At 41.3% G+C, this 22,530-nt stretch overlaps 1 protein-coding gene across 5 annotated transcripts in view; it reads left to right on the forward strand.

The window, feature by feature from the left end:
- Positions 1-6,066: 6,066 nt before the first annotated feature.
- Positions 6,067-22,530, forward strand: part of GALNT13 (polypeptide N-acetylgalactosaminyltransferase 13) — a 208,128-nt gene continuing 191,664 nt past the window's right edge. For 2 of the 5 annotated variants that reach the window (XM_075829297.1, XM_075829298.1), the window contains exon 1: positions 6,067-6,802. In XM_075829297.1, the coding sequence (XP_075685412.1) occupies positions 6,661-6,802 (142 nt within the window). In that variant the 5' untranslated portion in view covers positions 6,067-6,660. The remainder of the gene's footprint in view (positions 6,803-22,530) is intronic. The other 3 variants (XM_075829299.1, XM_075829301.1, XM_075829300.1) reach the window with 2 other exon arrangements.

Here is a 22,530-nt window from a genome sequence, read left to right on the forward strand (position 1 = left end):
GAGTCGCCCAAGTGCGGGTCTTGTTTTCACGAATCCCCATAGACTTGAGTCTATCGAGGGATCAGTGAAAACGGAACAAAATAGGACATGTTAGATTCTTCAACGGACCCTTCACACGATCCATTGAAATAACGGTCGTGTGAACGGCCCCATTGAAATACAAGCGTCCGCGTGACGGCCGTTGTTTTAACGGCCATCACATGTACGTATACCACGGTCGTCTGATTTTGGCCTAAGGGTGGTGTGTTCACACGTTGCGTAAATACTACAAATTTTCCGCAATCAAATAATCCGCAGAATACTACAGTAGCAGCAGAGTGGATGAGATTGGAACAAATCTCATACACATGCTGCGTAAATGATAAGCGGAAAAAAAACACTCAGAAATTGACCTGTGGTGCGGTTTCTTAATCCGCAGCATGTCAATTGTGTTTGCGTAATCGCTGCTTTTTTGTTACAGGTTTTCTCCATTAAATTCAATAGGAGGTAAAACCTGCAACAAATAGCAGATGTTGCGATTTTTGCGGTGGAAAAACTGCAAATCCTTCACAAAAATTACAACTCAGGAAAAAAATAATCGTATACTTACCCAGAATTCTGTGCTTCTTTGTCCAGGCCGTCGTCCTGGCTGGGATGACGTTTCATCCCTCGTGACCGCTGCAGCCAATTACAGGCTGCTGCGGTCACATGAGATGACACGTCATCCCAGGGCTGCACAACGTCGGGACGTCAGAAAGACGTGTTGCCATGGTAAGTATATTCATTTTTATTTCCATTGCAGCATTTCCACAGCGGATATTCCGGTCGAAAGACCGCACCACAATTTGGGGAAAGGAATAGGACATGTTCTATATTTTGCGGATAATTTCTATGGTCCGGACACACATCTGTAAACATATGGAGAGGTGTCCGTGGCCTATAGAAATGAATGGATCCGCAAATTCATCCGTAATTACCTGATCCGTAACTATGGATGAAAACTACGGTCGTGTGCATGAGACCGATGCAGTTGTAGAATATTATCATGACAAGTGCTATGAAAATGTTAGTCCAGATTTTACAAGTAATTGCTGCTTAAGATGGTCAGTCTAAAGTTATCTGTATACAAATACTGTGAATTAGTATATTATGCCTGTACTATGATGACTGTGTACTTTATCTCAGTGTGGTGACATCATGTCGTAAATTATTTAATTTGACATTATTGTGTGCGCTAATCCTGTACTGTGACATTGTGTAAATTATTCCCATGCTGTGACATCACTGTGTGCATTTTCTCTGTGATGTGACATCAGTATGTACAATCTACTAGTACGGTGATATCACTGTGTACTTTAATCCTCTACAGTGACATCATCATGTGCATTATTCCTCTGCAGTAACATCACTTTATCCATTATTCCTTTGCAGTAACATCACTATTTGTATTATTCTATTGCAGTGACATCACAATTTACATTTTTCCACTGCAGTGACATCACTGGGTGCATTATCGCGTTGCTGTGACGTCATTGTGTGCTTGGATTGTGATAGAACTGTGAATATTTAGCGATAATGCTTCTAGGGGTGAACATTTTCATAATACGGCATGCAATGGGACATGTCAAAACATTTTCCCATGAATTTCAAAATCTGTACAACGTGGATCCACACACATAAGCCCTAATAAAAGAGCAGGGAACCATCCGTGACTTCTGCAGGCTTTAGAGGTTATTGAGGTTATTGTAGTGCAGTGAGGCTTGTCTAGACAGTATAGCATATGACCCGATTACATACACCTACTTTGTAGACAAGAGCATCCTGGACATTATTTTACAGCATCGGTGTGTGAATGTTTAACGTCTGCAGTTATTTATATGATGATGTTCCCGTTTTAATGGACACTCAACAAAATGACATTGAATGTGAATGGGAGATTTTCCCTTGTAATTTCTATGTGAATTATGGAAGAGAAGAAACACATTGTTTATGAGCTCCAAGGGAAAAGCAATATTTTGCTTTGGAGGGGAAAAAAAATGAAAACTGAGCCGCAAGACTTGAAGGTTAGGCAATTCCTCGGGCCTCTAACAGACAGTAAATTTACCTGCAGCTTAGAGGGTAATAATCATTCCAAATATAAGAGTCCACATCTGCAAATGTCACTTAGAGCGTCCTAATGTCATCTTATTATATACTGCACGCTAATGTGATATCGTGCCTCATGTACTGCTATGGGATGGCGTAAAGATGAATGCTATTTTCTTTTTTGTTTAATGCAAATTTTTGCTCGTGCCCTAAATTGCACAAAAATTGCAATGGGTATGATTTACTGAAATGCGATATTGCAGAAAATTGCTACGTATGTATTAACATGAGATTGCATTGCGAGATATTACTTGCGGAGCCTAAACATTAAAATGGTTGTATCATCTGGACAACTACTTCTCTGAATGAGAACCCACTGACCATCAGCTGATCCAGAAGTCTGGTATCTGAAACCCTCAGTGATCAGCTATTATCACCAGGAATAGCTGCGGGCGGCCATAAGTGTGCTGTTACATGGCGCCCTTTCAAATAAATAGAAGGCTATGTAATACATGGTCGCGCTGGGTCCTCAAAAGCGGGGGACACTGGCTATTATAGGGGTCCCGATCAGGGGGTTCTGGCATGTCATTGTCAAATTGTTTGGGAGGGAGTCAATAGCCATCATCAAAATGAAGACGCTTCTGCTGAGCTCCGAGCTGAGAAATGTCCTTACATCCGAGATACAATATGTTGACAGCAGCTCTATGGAGTTCAATGGAGCTGCAACGTGTGACTCCTTCATTATAGAAATTGATGAGGGTGTCAAAGACATCAGAAGATAGACAGCATCAGAGCTTTACAAGACGGCTTGTATCTTGTAATCCAATAATCCAGAACTCACTAGAATATCAGATTTATTAGACTATTGAGCTGATACTAAAATAGCCGATTGTAAATAACTTTCATAAATTCCCATTCACTAACATTGGATAAACGCTAACATCTGGCAGAAAACAAATTTCCTGTGTGAAATTTAAAGCCCATATGTAAAGCCCCTTTTACCCACGGGTTAATGATCGGGCAAACGAGCGCTCAAATGAATGCTCATTCCCGATCATTGCCCTGTTTATGCTGCACAAAATATTATCGTTGTCGGCAGCTCGTCTCCCTGTCTAGTAACGATCACTTGTCCCCATACATTACTGAGCATCGCTCCTTGTGGAAACCACGGACATACGGAACGGATGCGGAGGACACAATGATGACACACGTACAACAGATCCGTTGTTTACAGGCTGCAAAATACAAATGGTCGTTACATGTAGCCTTGGCTGGAAGTTAGTAGGGAAATATTAAACACAGTAAAAAGAGTGCGTTTTTACGCCTAGTGGCTTTTTGTGCTATCACAATAAATGGGGCTAATGACGTATGGCTACTCAAGAAAGTTTTGCCACGGAATTAACAGCAGGCGTTCAATTGCACGCACTGAAAATTCTGCCCTGTGTGAACAACAATGCAGTTTACCATTGAAAACAAGGGAGGTATTTTTACAGGCGGAATCCGGGTCGGAATCCACGTGAATTTTTCTCTCTGTGAACGAGGACTAAAACGGCTGTGCACCTGCAAAATCGTGCGGCCAATTAAGATCGGGTTCCCACATAGCGTAAACACTGCAGAATTTCCGCAACGGAAATCTGCGCAGAAATTCAACAGCATTTACAGTAGCAGTAAAGTGGAGGAAAATTTGCAAAAGATTTGTGCAAAAAGTGTTCTATGGTGCGACTTTCAAATCCTTAGCATGTCAATTTATGCTGCGTATTCTGTGCGGAGATGCTGTGTGTTTGGCCCATAGACGTCAAAAAATTCTGCACTAAAATACGCAAGTTGAGTTTTGTTGCGGTTTGTGCAGTGGAGACGCTGTAAAAACAGCTGGAAATCCGCAGGTGCACAATTTTTTTTTTTTTTACGGAATTGATGTGAAAATCACGCACAGCACACGGATGTGCATCTGTGTGCGGTGCGTCGTTTTCACGCACCCATTAATTTCAATGGGCGCGTAGGTGCGTGAAAAATCCTGCATGTGTGAACGGCCGCATTAAAATCAATGGGTGCTGTGCGTGATTTCCATGCACACGGACAGGTTTTAGGCTCGTCTGAATGAGCCCTTACACTCTATTTGAACACCCCGCCTACCGCATGGTAACTGCCGTTTTCCACGACCGAGGTGGACCCGGCCGGGATGCGTTGTCACGGATCCCCCACAGATTACAATCTATGGAGGAATGCGTGATATGCAATAAAATAGGACATGTCCTCCTATTTTTCAAGGAGCGTTCACACGCTCCATTGAAACAACGGTTATGTGAACGGCCCCATTGAAATGCATGGGTCCGTGGTGTGACAGCCGTTGTTTCAACGGCCGTCACACGGACGAGATTCACGTTCGTGTGAATGAGCCCTCAAGGTTTATACGTCTTAATTACTTTGTTTACTGAGTCTTACCTTTTAGACTGGGGCTACACGGTGACTTTGGCCATGACACAGGAAACACAGCCAATAATCACTGTGTGATCGCTGTGTTGCGCTGGCTGCATCACAGAGATGAAAGTGAATGTGGTCGCATTGCGGCCCGCAGGTTAACGCGACACGTCAGTCACAATTAATCCAAACAAAAAGGTTTTTTTGCAACTTTCATGTTGCGGTCATGTCAACCTGCGGTTTGCTATGCGGCCACATTTTCTTTCATTACTGCAATGCAGCCAACGCAACACGGCGATCTTTGGCTGCGCGACCTGTGTTGCGACCAAAGTCACAGTGTAGCCCTAGTCTTACACATGAGATCCCATGAATAATAATGATGTCATGGGTTTTTTATAACAATTCACAAAAGTTAAATATTCGCAGCTGTGCTGGGGAGAACTGGGTGACACAACTGCAGCGATCTCCAGCTTGTGGCACCCCAATAGATATGAACCTACAACTCTCAGCATGTCCTGATAGCCTGCGGATCCATGGTGTGAAAACCAATAGTCTACAGTAACACCCTTGAAAGCGTATATTGGATATCCACAGAATTAATGTCCTCCAAGTAGGTGCATCGCAACTAATATTCTACAGTCGAGAGGGGGTTACAAATCTTTCTTGTGTTGTAAACAGCTTGTAATTGGACGTAGTTAACCCCTAGATAATGTTAGTTAGTTAACCCCTAGATAATGACAATCGCTACCTAATCATTAGAGAAGTAACTGAACACATTCATGTTATAATATTTATGTGTCGGGTGCTATATAAATAATACATATTTGCATTTTACTCAAGAGGGTGGCTTTTAAATTTTTGGATCCGGATGGGTTATGACCTTTGACTACATAGACTATTTACATACAGGTATATATATACATATATATATATATATATATATATATATATATGTATATATATATATACATATATATATATATATATATATATATATATATATATATATATATATATATATATATATATAAAATATGTATATACAGTTAAAATTATTGAAAATATTCTGTTGTACCTATATCAAAGCGGAATATTTGTTTCCAAATTTCAGTTTACATTGTGTCCATACATCCACTAGTCCTTAAAGTATCCTCTCTGACCTACAATCAAAGAAGATCAGAGATGTCCTCCAACATTTGCAAACAGGAATAATATAGGGTACAAATAAAAAAAATATTCTTTCTTTACTTCAGCTTAGTAACCAATTCTTTGAATTTGATCTTATGTATCAAAAAAAGGCAACATAGTCCCAAAAAATGTATTGTCAATCACAGGAGATGCAGGATATTAAATGTAATACCGATCTTATCCGCTGCTCCTCAGCCCATTCCCTCCATCTCGCCTGTATTATGTCTAGTCTATTTCACAGCTGCCTTGTCTTTTGCAGCCTTTTGTGACCTCAACGTGCAGCTGATCTGCAGCCACTAAAGCGCTCGGCATTATTCTAAGCTCCCTCTGTTTAACCTTCTGCTTTCCAAACTGCAGTAATAAACTAAATTGTCGCCTGCGCTTCCAAAATGGGAATATTTTGCACCCAATCAGTGACTTGAGAGTCCCAGCCAATCAGGGCACTGGTTACATCCTGAATCCTGGTTCATATCTCAAGGATTCCTTGGCGAGGAATCAGTCATGTAAGGCGGTTGTGTTCTACATTCCTCTTGGCTGTGTGTATTTGCTCGGATGCATGCAGAGGCGATGCTAATTTTACAGAAAGACAAGCCAGAATTGGAAAAAAGGGGGCTGAGCAAGTGATAGCTATAGGGGAAAAAAAAAACTAAAAGCCCCCCTCGTCTCTCAAGTAACCTGGCAACACAGAATCAGCAATTCCATACAGTTCTCCTTTTCTGCATCTTGTCACCTCTAGCCGCTGCAGGCAAATCGCATATCAAGGTGCCCAGGCTGGATCCATCAGCCGTGACAAATGCATTTCAATTAGCCTCCGTCACAATCCCGAGGCCATAAATTAGCCTTAAAAGTTCATCAGTCGTCGTTCCGCTTTTAATTACGCTGGGATGTCCTTTTCCGTGCTTTCGTGCTGGATTATATCTGGGAGGTTTGGACCGGTTTCAGCAGTGGCTCGTTCTCATATAGTGTGACAAGTAGAATCCTATTAAGGACATGAGAAGATTTATCTATTGCAAAGTGGTCCTGGCCACGTCGCTGGTGTGGGTGCTCGTGGATGTCTTTTTACTACTCTACTTCAGTGAATGTAACAAATGTGATGACAGAAAGGACAGATCTTTACTGCCGGCACTGAGGGGTAAGATAGAACTCTATCATTGCATGGTCACTTTGTATAGAAAACAGGCTGCAGACGGTGCTGGGAGCTTCAGGTGACATTGCAGAAAGCCTTCTATTATACATAATGCAGAATGTAAGATACCTAGGGGTTAATACATTAGTGAACTGTGGGCTACAAAGTTTCAGCCGGTCGAAAATAAATAATGCATGCAAAATAAGTCAAAGAACATTACAGGATTTGGGATACTTTTTATTAAGATATATTTTTGGATGTTTTGCTTTGACTTTTTGGATTCCATGTGGTTCAACCGTGCAACAAGTGTCAAGAATAAAGAGTCGTACTTGACTATTGCCGTCCTGTAACCATTGTTCTTGGACCTGAGTTGTCATTGCAATATCTGGTTCCAACAGAAGCCATGGCGCCTAGGACTGTCAAGGGTCCCCAAGAACAGGTTGTGGAACCAGTTGGAGGTCCAGCCTATAGTCGTTGCACCTCTAGAATACATTATTAATGAAGGGTTTGTGCTAAAACGATGGATGTTACTTGTCCCTTCTGCAAGTTCTGAGGAATGGTTCCTTTGGTTCTGGATTGAGTTTCTATGTTGTGGTTGTTTGGGGGTTACTTAGTACATTGCATCGTTTTATGATAGTACAGTTTGAAGTTTGCCTAGGAAAAGAGAATGTTACAGCGTACGACCAACATTACAATTCATTGAAAAACGATTCTGTAGTAGGACATGGAAAGTTAAGGGGGATTTTTCAGGGATTATGTCAGATTCATACCAAAATTCTTGATACGGTCCTTAAAGGGGTTGTCTGATTTCAACAAATTAATGTAATTTTTTTGTATAAATAAAAGTTACACTGTTTTCCAATATATTTTCTGTATTAGGGTATGTTCACACGGGCTATTTTCAGCCGTTTTTCGGGCCGTAAACCCCCCGAAAAACGGCTAATAATGTGGGGGCTGAACGCCTACAAACATCTGCCCATTGATATTAATAGGAAAAATGGCGTTCCGTTCCCACGGGGCATTTTTTACGTGGCCATTTTTAAAAACGGCGCGTAAAAACGTCTCGTAAAGAGAAGAGCATGTCACTTCTTGAGCCGTTTTTGGAACCATTTTTCATTGACTCAATAGAAAAACAGCTCTAAAATGGCCGTAAAAAACGCAGGTTGAAACGACTGAAAATCAGCGGCTGTTTTCCCTTGAAAACAGCTCAGTATTTACAGCCTTTTTTGTTAAGCGTGTGAACATACCCTTAATGTCTCACAGTTTTTAACATCTCTACTTGTTGTCATTTAATAGGAACCTTCATAGTTTACGTTTAAGGCTGGGTTCACACGTGGCGGAATTGCTCTTGAATTCCGCTGCGGACACTCCGCAGCGTTAATCCGCAACGGAGCCGTTTCTCCATTGACTTCAACTTTTATTTAGCAGTGTTCGTTTAGACGATGCGTAAAATTCCGCTGTGGAGCATAGGCTGCGGAGCGGAATTTGGTGTCCGCAGCATGCTCTGTCTGTTGCGGAGCAGTGGCGGACTGGTTGCGGACTCATGGCAGAATTTCTCCATTGACTTCAATGGAGATTCTAAATTCCGCAATGAAGTCCGCAGCTGTCATGCACATGTTATGTGTGCTGCGGATGCGTCTTGCTTTTTTGACATGATATTTCTTCATTCTGGCTGGACCTATGTATTTCTAGGTCTACAGCCAGACTGAGGAAGTCAATGGGGCTCCCGTAATTATGGGAGCGTTGCTAGGAGACGTCAGTAAATAGTCACTGTCCAGCGTGCTGAAAGAGTTAAGCGATCGGCAGTAACTGTTTCTGCACCCTGGACAGTGACTACCGATCCCAATATACAGCTACCTGTCAAAAAAATAGAAGTTCATACTTACCGAGAACTCCCTGCTTCTGTCTCCAGTCCGGCTTCCCAGGATGACGTTTCAGTCTAAGTGACGGCTGCAGCCAATCACAGGCTGCAGCGGTCACATGGACTGCCGCGTCATCCAGGGAGGTCGGGCTGGATGCCGAAAGAGGGACGCGTCACCAAGACAACGGCCGGTAAGTATGAAATTCGTTTACTTTCACTAGGGAAAGTGCTGTCCCTTCTCTCTATCCTGCACTGATAGAGAGAAGGGAAGCACTTTTACCACAGTCCGCAGCAGCTAGTCCGCATCAATTTACTGCACATTTTGGAACGCAACGCAGATTCTGTGCGGCATTGATGCGGACAGTTGCGGAGGAAATCCGCCACGTGGGGGCATGCCCTTAAGGTTAAAATTCTGTCCATGGTCATGTGATGGACACACAGGTGTTGGGATCATTACATGGTCATGTGGTGGACACACAGGTGCTGGGATCGTTACAAGGTCGTGTGATGGACACACAGGTGCTGGGATCGTTACAAGGTCGTGTGATGGACACACAGGTGCTGGGATCGTTACAAGGTCGTGTGATGGACACACAGGTGCAGGTGCTGGGCTCATTAGAAGACACTGTTCTGATACATATACTGTAACGAGCCATGCACCTGTGTGTTTATCTCATGACCATGGACAGAATTTTATCCATTGGAATTAAAAAATGAAGGCTCCTACCAAATGACAACAAGCAGAGATCTTGAAAATCGTGAGGAATTAATACAGAAAGTACATTAGAAAATTGTACAACTTTTAGTTATACAAAAAAAAACAACAACACCATTAACTTGCTGGTACAGGACAACCCCCTGTCTCCTCTCCTGACATATCTGTTTTAGTAAATAATTGTATTCCCCCTTAAAAAAAACTATTCTGGAACATATATAGTTAGAACTCTATGTGGTGTTGTTCCTCTCTTATTCCTCCCAGAAATGTATGAATAAATTGACAACTGGGTGTAACAAGTTGGGGGGGTGTCCTGTCAAAGTCTGACAATGTCCAATCAGTGCTGACAGAATGAGACTATGTAGAGACACGCCCCTTTGAGAAGAGGAATGGTAACACCCAGTTGTGAATTTATTCATACATTTCTAGGAGGAATAACAGAGGAGCGGCACAACATAGAGTTGTGATGATGCTCAGAATTTTTATTTCATGGGGAATACAAGTATTTACTAAAATAAACATGTCAGGAGAGGCGACAGGTTTTCTATAATCTTTTATCTTGGAAAGAAAAGCTACGAGCAGGGAAATGTTAATTCATATGGATGGAATCAAAGAAGGATGTGTAATCTGCAGTGTCTGTCATTGAGGTTCTCAAGATAAGAATTTGGGGATAAAACTGATAAAAATAAGATACAAAAAGTAGTAGAACTTCCTAAACTCTAATCAACAAACTTTACAGACATAAAACTCCTTTAAAAATGCTACACTGTTTGTTTAAGAAGATATATATATTTATACTTTTTCTAAACAGTGCCACTCTTGTCTATGGGCTGTGTCTGGTATTGCAGCTTAGGAAGTGAATGCTGAAAAACCAGACAAAGCCCATGAGTAGCGTTGTTTCTGTAGTTATAGCAGACCTTCATTCTGTTCTCATACAACCCATTTAGACCAAGATAATCCCTTTAAGTGACCTTACACTTCAATTTCTAATCTCAGACAACCCGTCTAATTATATATGTAGTCATGTTTAGAGGGTAACTCTGATTTTTTACTGCAATTATTCATGAGGGAATATTTTATATGTGATTAGATCAATGCACATCAGCAGAGGCTGCCCCTTCGGATGACAGTGTTAAATCTCTAACATTTTTGGTTCCTTCTTGGAATTTTTTATTTAACCTGAAGATCTAGTTAGATTATATAAGGAGCTCCATAGATAGAACCGAGTAGAAAGAATACCTTTAACTTCAGGAACTGATGCCCGCAGACCAGGCGCAGATACAGACAGCTGAGGGCCCCATTCAAGAACAGTGTATGGGCCCCATGCACTCAAATATCTCATCATAGATCACCCTCTTATGTCTCTCTAATAATCCACTCGTAATTCTTAGCAATAAAATTCATTAGTTCAGGCATTTACATGCAATCTTAGGGACAGAAGAAGGATGCTTTAAGGTGACATTGGACCCCCTTACCTGCACAAGTTACACCAATAGTATGTCCGCACCTGCCGCATAGGCCTCATGCACACGACCGTGTTTGGTCCGTGATATGCGGTGCATTTCCCGGACCGAACACAGCATCATAGTTATGTATGATGTTAGGTGTCCCTGCCTCTCCGCGGAAATACTGTCCCGTACTGAAAACATGATTACAATGCGGGACAGTATTTCCGCGGAGAGGCAGGGACTCTTGGCATCATATATAACTATGATGCTGGGAACTCCGGCTCCCTGAACTGTGTTCGGTCCGGGAAATGCGGCCGATATACGTACCGTCCGTATATTGAGGACCAAACACGGTCGTGTGCATGAGGCCATACCCTTTAACCCCATTCACTACCCTTAAGGTCCATGCAAACGGCAATACTGAACGCATAGAATCTTTACAGCAGCATATAAAGTCCCTATAGGTACGCGATAGAGAAAGTATCAATTTTACTTTTGTGGATTCGAATTGAATCTGTGAAAAAAAAAACATTCTATGACTCAGTGTAAAATTTGAGGCAGAGGGAGTTACATAATGGGCCCATTTTGTTTTTTATTTAAAGGGATATTTGTATTATTTCTGTTGATATTCCACAGCGCACTACAGAAGTTGTCACCACTCACTGTCCCCAGAAAACTCTTATCTATATGTCCTATCAGAGCATATGATGTCATAGTGGGGGAGTTCCCTGCTCTGGACCCTCCTCTATGAGCCACTACATAGAAACACCAACAAGAGCGGCTCTCCTCTGCTGGACTCGGCAGGCAATGCGTTACATGTCGACTATTCATTTAAATGTCCACCATGCAATGCTACATTTGCCCTGCAGTGGGCACTGCAGGGAAATAATCAAGCTACTGCACCGTTTCCTGGGAGGTTTCCCCACGGCAGCTACTATATTAAAGGGGTTGTATGTGATGAGACAATCCTTTTAATCAATATATTATTCTTTTAGTTGGCCAGTTTTATTTGTTTAAGGGCTTATTCAGACAAACGGGATATACGTTGGTGCAACGCGTGTGACTTTCACGCGCGTCGCACGGACCTATATTAGTCTATGGGGCCTTGCAGACAGTTGCGTGATTTTTACGCAGCGAGAGTCCGCAGCGAAAAACTCACGACATGTCCGTTCTTCGAGCGTATTTCGCGCATCACGCACCCATTGAAGTCAATGGGTGCGTGAAAATCACGCATGCCACACGGAAGCACTTCCGTGGGACGCGCGTGATTCGCACAACAGCTGTGAAAAGGATGAATGAAAACAGAAAAGCACCACGTGCTTTTCTGTTTACAAACATCCAAACGGAGTGTCATAATGATGGCGGCTGCGCGAAAAGCACGCAGCCGCGCATCATACGGGGCTGACACACGGAGCTGTCAAGTGCCTTTTGCGCGCGCAAAACACTGCGCAAAACGCACACGCTCGTGTGAATCCGGCCTAAGTAAAATGAGTGGAGGATTACAATGCAAGATGTGGGGACATTTATAATATGTGATCTATTTGGGTATAATGCGATATAATATATACAGTATACTGAACAAATACCTTGACGATTGAAGTGATCACGCAGCATTTTCCGTGATAAATGTCTTTACTGAATGAAATTAATAAATTGCCTTTTGCGAAAGGAAAAGATATGAAATGACAAATGTTTATTTATGTTACTCGGCAAAAGATAGCAGAGAAATCTAAGAGGATAATTTCATACCATGGATGTAATGACGAGGTAGGGAGACAGACAGGTGAGCCCTAATCTACCCGCCACTCAGTCCCTGCCTACTTGCAACTACAACTGGGCGACGGTCCCTACGCTCAATATGTGCATGACAGACAAACAGACAAGGGTACACAGAAGCTAAGGGAAATGGGGCAGTTGCCCACGGCAACACAGTGAGCAACAAGAGTAGTGAACGAGCCGAGTCAAACTAGGAGTGCACGAGGTACAAATCGCAGAGCAGGAGCGTAGTCAGTAAAGCCATGGTCAAAATGAAGCAAGGTCAATAATCATAGCAGGAGCAGCAGTGCTAGGAAACAGGAAAGAATCACAGGCAAAGGAGGAGCAGGAAATACAGGTATAAATAGACAGAGGGCGGGAGTTAGCTCCGTCTGGCCAGGCTGTGATAGGCTCTCCCACTCCTCAGCCTCCCAGCCTGACTTGTAGAAGATCGTGTCCCTCTCTCAGACATAGGAGCAGGTGCAGACTGATTACCCACGGGCGTCGACACAGAAGCTGTGTCTGGCAGATCCTTTACAATGGATTTCTCTAAGGTCTTCTCCCAACATTTCTGAATTTTTTTAACATATTGAATGAAGAGACATGAGTGAATTTCTAGAAATTAATTTCGGGTTGATCCGGTTGCCCCGATTGCCCTGAAAACTCGTGTCTCACCCTCTGATGTCTTCTAGGACGGCATCCAAGTTAAATCCAACGTCAAGCTCTTTAACGCCAAACCGACATGTAATGTCAAAGTGCAGCAACATATATGGGAGGGATTACCACAGTGCATTTTGGCATGACATTATAGGGAAGCCTCTCTGAGGTCATGTGATGCTTTTTCTATTCAGCCGCCATTTTGCCATGATTCATGCTCCACAACCCCAAATGTTTTGCAATTCACCACAATAATTAGTGTAATAGTTTTATAGTTCGAGTAGTTATGGATACAGTGATACCAATTATGTGTAGCCTGACTATAATTTTTTTCTGTTTTTATCATAATTAGGCCCCATGCACACAACCGTAAAAACGCCCGTAATTACGGGCCCAGAGACTTCTCTTACTTCTTTTTGCTTACGGGAAGGTGCCCGGGCCATTGAAAAATATAGAACATGTCCTAATTCAGGCCGTAATTATGGCACGGGCAGGCTCATAGAAGTCTATGGGCCTCCCGTACTTACGGGTGGCTATTTGTGTACACTCGTAATTACAGGAGTGTTGCTAGGCGACGTCAGGGGATTTCAATTTTTGAATAAAGAGAAGGAGAAAAAATGGCGTTCCAGCCCCCGGTTTTTTTTACGGGTGGGATACAGGTGGGATACGGATGACAACGGACACGTATTTACAGGCACGGGTCCGTAAATACGGGTTAAATACGGGTTGAAAACGTGTGACAAAGGACCCGTATCAAAGGACCCGTATTTTTCCCTTTTAGGAGGAAAAAAATATGGTCGTGTGCATGGGGCCTAAAGCATTTTGCATTTAAAAAAAAATTTTTACTTGGGATTTTTAATTTATTTATTAGTAACTTTATTTAGCTCCATTGGTGTTGCCAACGGGGTGAAAGAGGGAGCACCCCTCCCTCTGAAACCACTTAGATGCCACGTGCAGGATCGGAGCTAACTTCGATCCCAACCGTTAGAGCAGGAGCCTGGTTGTCTTTAAACAGCCTGACACCCGCTTTAGCCGGTACGGGACACCTGTCGCAGGTTTATGACGTAGCTCCACGAAAAGGCGGCAATATGGCACAAGTACCCTTAATGACCACCGTGAAATGGGCAGTCATTAAGGGGTTCACTTATTTCTTTTGAACGCAAAGTGTAGTACACTATACTGCTCCCTAATGGCAGCTAGTGGTACTACAGTAAGCCCCGTTCTCAGTTCATTATTTTTCCTTTTTGATTATAAATTTTTATTAAAGAGGCTCTGTCACCAGATTTTGCAACCCCTATCTCCTATTGCAGCAGATCGGCGCTGCAATGTAGATAATAGTAAAGTTTTTTGTTTTTTTAAACGAGCATTTTTGGCCAAGTTATGACCATTTTATATTTATGCAAATGAGGCTTTCTAAAGTACAACTGGGCGTGTTTAACGTTAAAGTACAACTGGGCGTGTATTGTGTGTGTTACATCTGGGCGTTTTTACTTGTTTTACTAGCTGGGCATTGTGACTAGAAGTTTTTATATTTTTATATTTATGCAAATGAGGCTTTCTTAAGTACAACTGGGCGTGTTTAAAGTTAAGTACAACTGGGCGTGTATTATGTGCGTACATCTGGGCGTTTTTACTTCTTTTACTAGCTGGGCGTTGTGACGAGAAGCATCATCCACTTCTCTTCGTTAACACCCAGCTTCTGGCAGTTCAGACACACAGCGTGTTCTCGAGAGATTACGCTGTGACGTCACTTCCTGCCCCAGGTCCTGCATCGTGTCGGACGAGCGAGGACACATCGGCACCAGAGGCTACAGTTCATTCTGCTGCAGCATCGGCGTTTGCAGGTAAGTAGCTACATCGACTTACCTGCAAACGCTGATGCTGCTGCAGAATCAAATGTAGCCTCTGGTGCCGATGTGTCCTCACTCGTCCGACATGATGCAGGACCTGGGGCAGGAAGTGACGTCACAGCGTGATCTCTCGAGAACACGCTGTGTGTCTGAACTGCCAGAAGCTGGGTGTTAACGAAGAGAAGTGGATGATGCTGATTCGTCAGCATCATACGCTTCTATTCACAACGCCCAGCTAGTAAAAGAAGTAAAAACGCCCAGATGTACGCACATAATACACGCCCAGTTGTACTTAACTTTAAACACGCCCAGTTGTACTTAAGAAAGCCTCATTTGCATAAATGTAAAAATGGTCATAACTTGGGCAAAAATGCTCGTTTTTAAAAAAAACAAAACGTTACTGTTATCTACATTGCAGCGCCGATCTGCTGCAATACGAGATAGGGGTTGCAAAATCTGGTGACAGAGCCTCTTTAAGTATTCAGCCCCATGTCCCACTATGTAATGATATTGCTCCCTGCTACACTTTTTGACCCAATGGTCAGAATAGTCAAGACAAGATTGGTGCTGTTTCTGGAAGAAACCCTTAATCTTATTCTATTCTCATAAACCCATTCCAAGATCATTTGTATACTTCTATAAAGTGTTCTTTTAGGCTTCTCTCTTTATTTAGGGCCAGGGGCTTCTAATACTGATGAAGATAAAAGCTTATTTTAATCTATTTAAATGAGTAGCACAATCGCACTTCTAACAGATTACATTGCCCCGCTCCAAATAAATGTTTTGATGTAAATGATGATGAAACATATGGGACTTTTTGAGTTCCAGCTCTATCAATTCTCCCTTTTTTTTTTACACAGAATAACAAACATGTTTCCTTTTTTATTATAGATACTAGATACTGGGCCCATCATTCAAACTAATTGACCCCACCACCTAAAAAAAAAAAAAATATTGATAAAAACTTAATCTGATGATGTCATAGGAGATCATTACAGATCATTACGGGGTTGCCGCCCTAGAAATATCAGCACACTTAAGGCCCTATTACACCAGCCAATTTTGACAGCACGTTGATCGGCGCTCGTTTGCTCCTGTAACAAGGAGCTATGTATGAGGACGAGCGGTCGTTACTCCGATCGCTCGTCCCCATACATTATTATCATGTTGACAGCACATCTCACAATTAAAATCACCCAGGGCAGAATGGGAGGAGTACAAGATCAACAATGGAGGCAGTCAACCCCACATAAGAGACAACAAAATTTGATCCGCACATTCCAACAAAATTAAACAAAACATGTATACAGGTACAAGGAAGCCTAAGGCTGGGTTCACACTACCTATTTTCAAGCGTAAACTAGGCGTATTATGCCATGATTTACGCCTGAAAATACGGCTCCAATACGTCGGCAAACATCTGTCCATTCAATTGAATGGGTTTGCCGACATACTGTGCCGACGACCTGTGATTTACGCGTCGTCATTTGACAGCTGTCAAACGACGACGCGTAAAATGACTGCCTCGGCAAAGAAGTGCAGGACACTTCTTTGGACGTAATTTGAGCCGTTTTTCATTGAATTCAATTAAGAACAGCTCAAGATTACGGGCGTCAATGACGCCTCGCAAAATGCGAGGACGAGCAATTACGTCTGAAATGAAGGAGCTGTTTTCTCCTGAAAACAGCACCGTAATTTCAGACGTAAATGCATTTTACGTGTGCACATACCCTAAGACTGCAAAACAATACACTATCCAAAAATTTGTGTCAGCACTCTGCGAACACTAATGCCTCCTTAACGCTATAAATAAATAAATATACATTGCTGGGTGATTTTAATTAGTTTAATGCTGGTTCCTACCACCCCCAGGTATATGTAAGCTTAGTCCCAGTTCTGGGGGTATGAGCAGCGTAGGGACCCACCTTTTAGAGGCCGCCTTGTCATGGCAGGTGGACTTACACAATTTGATCAAAATGTGCGCTAAGAACCTCCCTATTGTAAGTAGATTCAGCAGCAATGCATATTTAATTATAGTGTTTAGGTGGCATTAGAGTGCGGTCACCATTTTTGAATATTGTTTTAATTTATATAGTGATTAAGAATTTTTTATATAAAACTGGAAAATGCTCTTAACTAAGCACAATATGGTGAAGAATTTTTTTTTTTTTAGCCATGAATAAATGTCATTTTCTTGTATGCCTGGGATAGACTGACACAAACACTTAACTAATTTGCTTAAATAAGCAGCATACAGAGCTGAATGAATCGTCCTTTGGCTTTGTTACTGGATTTTGTTATAGGCTGTGGTCATACGCGATGAGACGTGAATGAAGAGTCATCTCTGTTGGACATTTCTACATCTGATGCTTCTGGTGGTGACGGTCTGTGGAATTATTTTATGTGACACAATTAAGTTAAACGTAACAACTTGTAGAATAAAGGTAAAATATTTTTTATACCACACGGTAAACGGAGGCAGAAGTGCTTTTTATTTTGCATTCTCCCCCAAAAATTTATAAAAGTTAAACACTAAGAGATAAATACCCCAAAATGCCGCTAATATATCTTGACCCACAAAAAAAGACATATATATCTATGTAAACGAAAAAATAAAAAGTTATATCTGTCGGAATTACAGTGAGCCAAAACCTAAAAAAGGAGTTTAAGGGGATGTACAGTATAACCATTTCTTTCTTTTTTTTTTTTTTTCATTTTCTTTTTTTTTGTGTTTATTTTCTAATTGTATTTTTAACTTATTTTCTTCACATGATTAGGTCAGCCATTGTGGCGATGTAAGGTTCAAAGCAATGCAGAAGGACTTTTGGTGTTTCTTTTTGGGGGGACTCTGTGAGGTTCTGAACTCACGGACAAGCAACTGATATATAATAACTGTAGGTGAAAGTTTAGACGTATTCGCTTAAGTTTCACCATTATAGTAAGTTCACATAGAACTGTATTTATTGCACCTGCCACCTTTCTGTGTTTGCAGAAAGTGTTCCTGGAAATTTGCTTCCCCATTGGAGCTCAACCAGAAGGCAATATATATATATATATATATATATATATATATATATATATATTCCAGTAATAATATATCTAAAACCCACTGTACGGCCCCATAGAGGAGAATAAATCCATTTTAGGGGGAAGAAAATGCTGTAAGATTTCCTAGAAATGTTCTCATAAAATTTTCTCAGACTAAGCAGATAATCAAAACATCCATGTGGTAGGACTATGTGAAGATGACACTTCTACATTAAAGAAAACAAAAAATTTTAAAGGTCAGAAATGACCATATTTATGATTTGGCCAATTATCTACATGGAGTTTATATGTTCTTCTATTCTTTACTTGGGTTTACTTTCCATATACTTTCCATAATGTCCAATTATGTCAATGGTTATGTTTTAACACATGCCCCACTTCAATATGGCTGATAAACCAAAGCCGTATTAGTAGCCACACAGCTTTCTCAGAGAAAAGTATTTCCAGGAAACGAGTTAAAAGAAGAGGACAATTTAAAGGGTTACTAAACTTTTAAAAAACTTTTGACATGTTAGGCTTCGTTCACATCTGCACTAGGGTCCAGTTCCGTCGGAGCTTTCCGTCCGAACGGGGACCCTGACTGACACAAACGGAAACCAAAGGTTTCAATGGTGACGGATCCGCTGCCAATAGTTTCCGTTTGTCTCAGTTGTGCAAGGGTTCCGTCGTTTTGACGGAATGAATAGCGTAGTCGACCGCGCTATTGATTCTGTCAAAACAATGGAACCCTTGCACAACGGAGACAAACGGAAACCATTGCCACCGGATCCGTCACCATTGAAATCAGTCAGGGTCCCGTTCCGACGGAAAGCTCAGACGGAACGTCGGAACGGGACCCTAGTGCAGATGTGAACGAAGCCTTAAGGTGACATGTCAGAAGTTTTGGTCGGTGAGGGTCCGAGCACTGAAACCCCCACCAATCGCTAAAACAAAGTGGCAGAAGCGCTCAGGTGAGCGCTGTGCTGCTTCGTTTCTGATCGGCTTATCTTGGGGCGGTGTATGGGCTTAATGAAAAGTTTTTGAGCCCGTACACCGCTCGCTTGGCTTTCCAAGGAAAGCCAATCAGTAACGAAGTGGCATAACACTGACCTGAACCGATCAGAGCCTCTGACATGTCACTAGGACATGTCAAAAGTTTTTTAAAAGTTTAGTTATGGACTTGTATTTACTGGTAATTTTTTTGCAAATGCTTTTTATGGCCGTATACTAGTATATAGGGTCGTCTTACAGCAACAATATTGGGATTGCAGCAGTCCTATTAAACCAAACGTAGATGACTAAATAAAACCTATGGTGATCTAAGCTCGATTTATTTGTAAGTAGCAGGTCTTGCAGCCATAATACGGACATTACAATACTGCTGTATATACTTCAATGAGATAATCTGCAAATACTGCAATTTTCTAGAATTGTTTCTTTAACAATAATAACAATGGCATTTCACAAATGAAACCTTAGGCTGGGTTCACACGACCTATTTTCAGACGTAAACGAGGCGTATTATGCCTCGTTTTACGCCTGAAAATAGGGCTACAATACGTCGGCAAACATCTGCCCATTCATTTGAATGGGTTTGTCGATGTACTGTGCCGACGACCTGTAATTTACGCGTCGTCGTTTGACAGCTGTCAAACGACGACGCGTAAAAATACAGCCTCGGTAAAAGAAGTGCAGGGCACTTCTTTGGACGTTTTTGGAGCCGTTTTCTCATAGACTCCAATGAAAACAGCTCCAAAAACGGACGTAAAAAACGCAGCGAAAACGGCGCGAAAAACACCACGAAAAACGTGAGTTGCTCAAAAAACGTCTGAAAATCAGGGGCTGTTTTCCCTTGAAAACAGCTCTGTATTTTCAGAAGTTTTTGGTCACTACGTGTGCACATACCCTAAGGGTATGTTCACACGAGGGCGTCCGTAACGGCTGAAATTACGGGGATGTTTCAGCCTGAAAACATCCCCGTAATTTCAGCCGTAACGGCATGTGCAGGCGCTTGAACGCCGCGTCCATTACGGACGTAATTGGCGCTGCTATTCATTGGAGTCAATGAATAACGGCTCCAATTACGGCCAAAGAAGTGACAGGTCACTTCTTTGACGCGGGCGTCTATTTACGCGCCGTCTTTTGACAGCGGCGCGTAAATTACGCCTCGTGTGAACAGACAAACATCTGCCCATTGCTTTCAATGGGCAGATGTCTGTCAACGCTATTGAGGCGCTATTTTCGGACGTAATTCGGGGCAAAAACGCCCGAATTACGTCTGTAATTAGTGCGTGTGAACATACCCTCAGGCTCTATGCACCTAGCTGTATAACAGTACAAACTGCAAGTTGTATGGATCCATAGGGCTTCGTGTCCCGCCGTGCAGGCTCCGTAATCTCTATAATATATAAATATCAGCCTCATCTGTTCTTAAGAACAGATTTGTTTTGTTATTGTGTTTTTCTATTTATGTCGTTTTATATTTTATCTGTATTTAGTTTCCCAGAAGCCATTTCTGAGGCCGTCCCTTCCCTTTCATACCCCTAATAATTATTGATTTTCTGTTAGGAGCTCAGCAGATTAGCATTAAAAAGCACTAATATTCAATTCATAATTAGTTGGAAATGTTAAAGCAGATGGATTCTGGTATCATGAAGGAATTCAATTTTACTATTAAGAAATGTGATACTTTCGAGATTCCTTTTTCCTAATATTATAGCTCGGTTTAAGCATATGAGAGACGACAGATATTGAGGAGTAGACTCCAAGGAAGCATCACCGAGACTGCTGACAATTATATAGAATATAATATTATTAGCATATAATAGACGGCAGACAGGATTTCTCACTGTCAATTACAAATTACGGAATTAACCACTTAGAAGTTAGTTTTTACTTAACATGTGCCATCTTGTCATCTCATCTTCATCTATTTTCTACCTGATTGCTCCTTCCATTAAAATGATTAAAAACTCCATGAAGAGGAGAGAACACAGAAGGGTCAGTGCATCTTTGTATGTAGATGGGTGACCGGGTGACCATAACACTAAGTTTTATAACTCAAAAATGGCTGACTGTGGATGCAATTTCCTTCCCTCATATTTTTTCATTTTGACACCATTGGGTTTCTGGGATATTCAATAATTCTGTGTATGGCCAGTGTGGATCAGCCACTCATTTGTTTATTTCCATAACTTGGAACGGATGAACATCCATTGATGTCCGTGAAAAGGTGTCAGAAACCTACGAAGCCTTGGCTTCACTGAAATTAATCCCCAAGTCTTTCTTGTTTGTAGGGCCCTGTCTGTAATGTGGGCCCCCAAGATCGGAGCTCAGGGATCAGATATAAAGTATTAGAAACTTTAAGTGCATCCTACGTTGTCTTTAATTAACTCTAATTACATAATTCTGGGTATAGAGGGGGAAGTTTATCAACTTTTATATGCCAGAAAAGTAAAAAATGCATCAAAAATGTCAATTTGCACCCAAAAATGTTTGGGTGCTTTTACGCCTCCGCCAGTTTTCAAAAAGTGGGTGGAGGTTAGCAGAAGTGGGCTGGGCCACCCACAGTGCAACACATTTACTATAATTTACCGCCAGAAATTTTTCCTTTCTGGTGCACAGATATTGAGACTGACGTATGAAATGTGGGGCTTAATAAATTGCCCTCATAGTCCTTTAAGTGTGGAGATTAGGGAATGATGATCAATATTTTCTAAAAAGTACTTGGTATATTGAATCAATTCTGCTAATTAAGCGGCCTGAGTTAAATATTATAATAATAATACTTGTAAAGTGTTAATGATGAAGTAAGTTTGATTGTTAGGTTAAATATTTTTCCATATGCCTAAGGCCCATTTCAGATGGATGCTGAGTTATCTGAATTTCTGGATTATCAAAGGCTGGATTAAAGGAGTTTTACTGTATATATAAGTAGACAGACGATAGATAGATAGATAGATAGATAGATAGATAGATAGATAGATAGATAGATAGATAGATAGATAGATAGATAGATAGATAGATAGATAGATAGATAGATAGATAGATAGATAGATAGATAGATATGAGATAGATAGATATGAGATAGATAGATAGATAGATAGATAGATAGATAGATAGATAGATAGATAGATAGATAGATAGATAGATAGATAGATATGAGATAGATAGATAGATAGATAGATAGATAGATAGATAGATAGATATGAGATAGATAGATAGATAGATAGATAGATAGATAGATAGATAGATAGATAGATAGATAGATAGATAGATAGATAGATAGATAGATAGATAGATAGATATGAGATAGATAGATAGATAGATAGATAGATAGATAGATAGATAGATAGATAGATAGATAGATATGAGAAAGATAAATAGATAGATGATAGATAGATAGATAGATAGATAGATAG

The sequence above is a fragment of the Rhinoderma darwinii genome, chromosome 6 (assembly GCF_050947455.1).
Source record: "Rhinoderma darwinii isolate aRhiDar2 chromosome 6, aRhiDar2.hap1, whole genome shotgun sequence".
Classification (NCBI taxonomy): domain Eukaryota; kingdom Metazoa; phylum Chordata; class Amphibia; order Anura; family Rhinodermatidae; genus Rhinoderma; species Rhinoderma darwinii.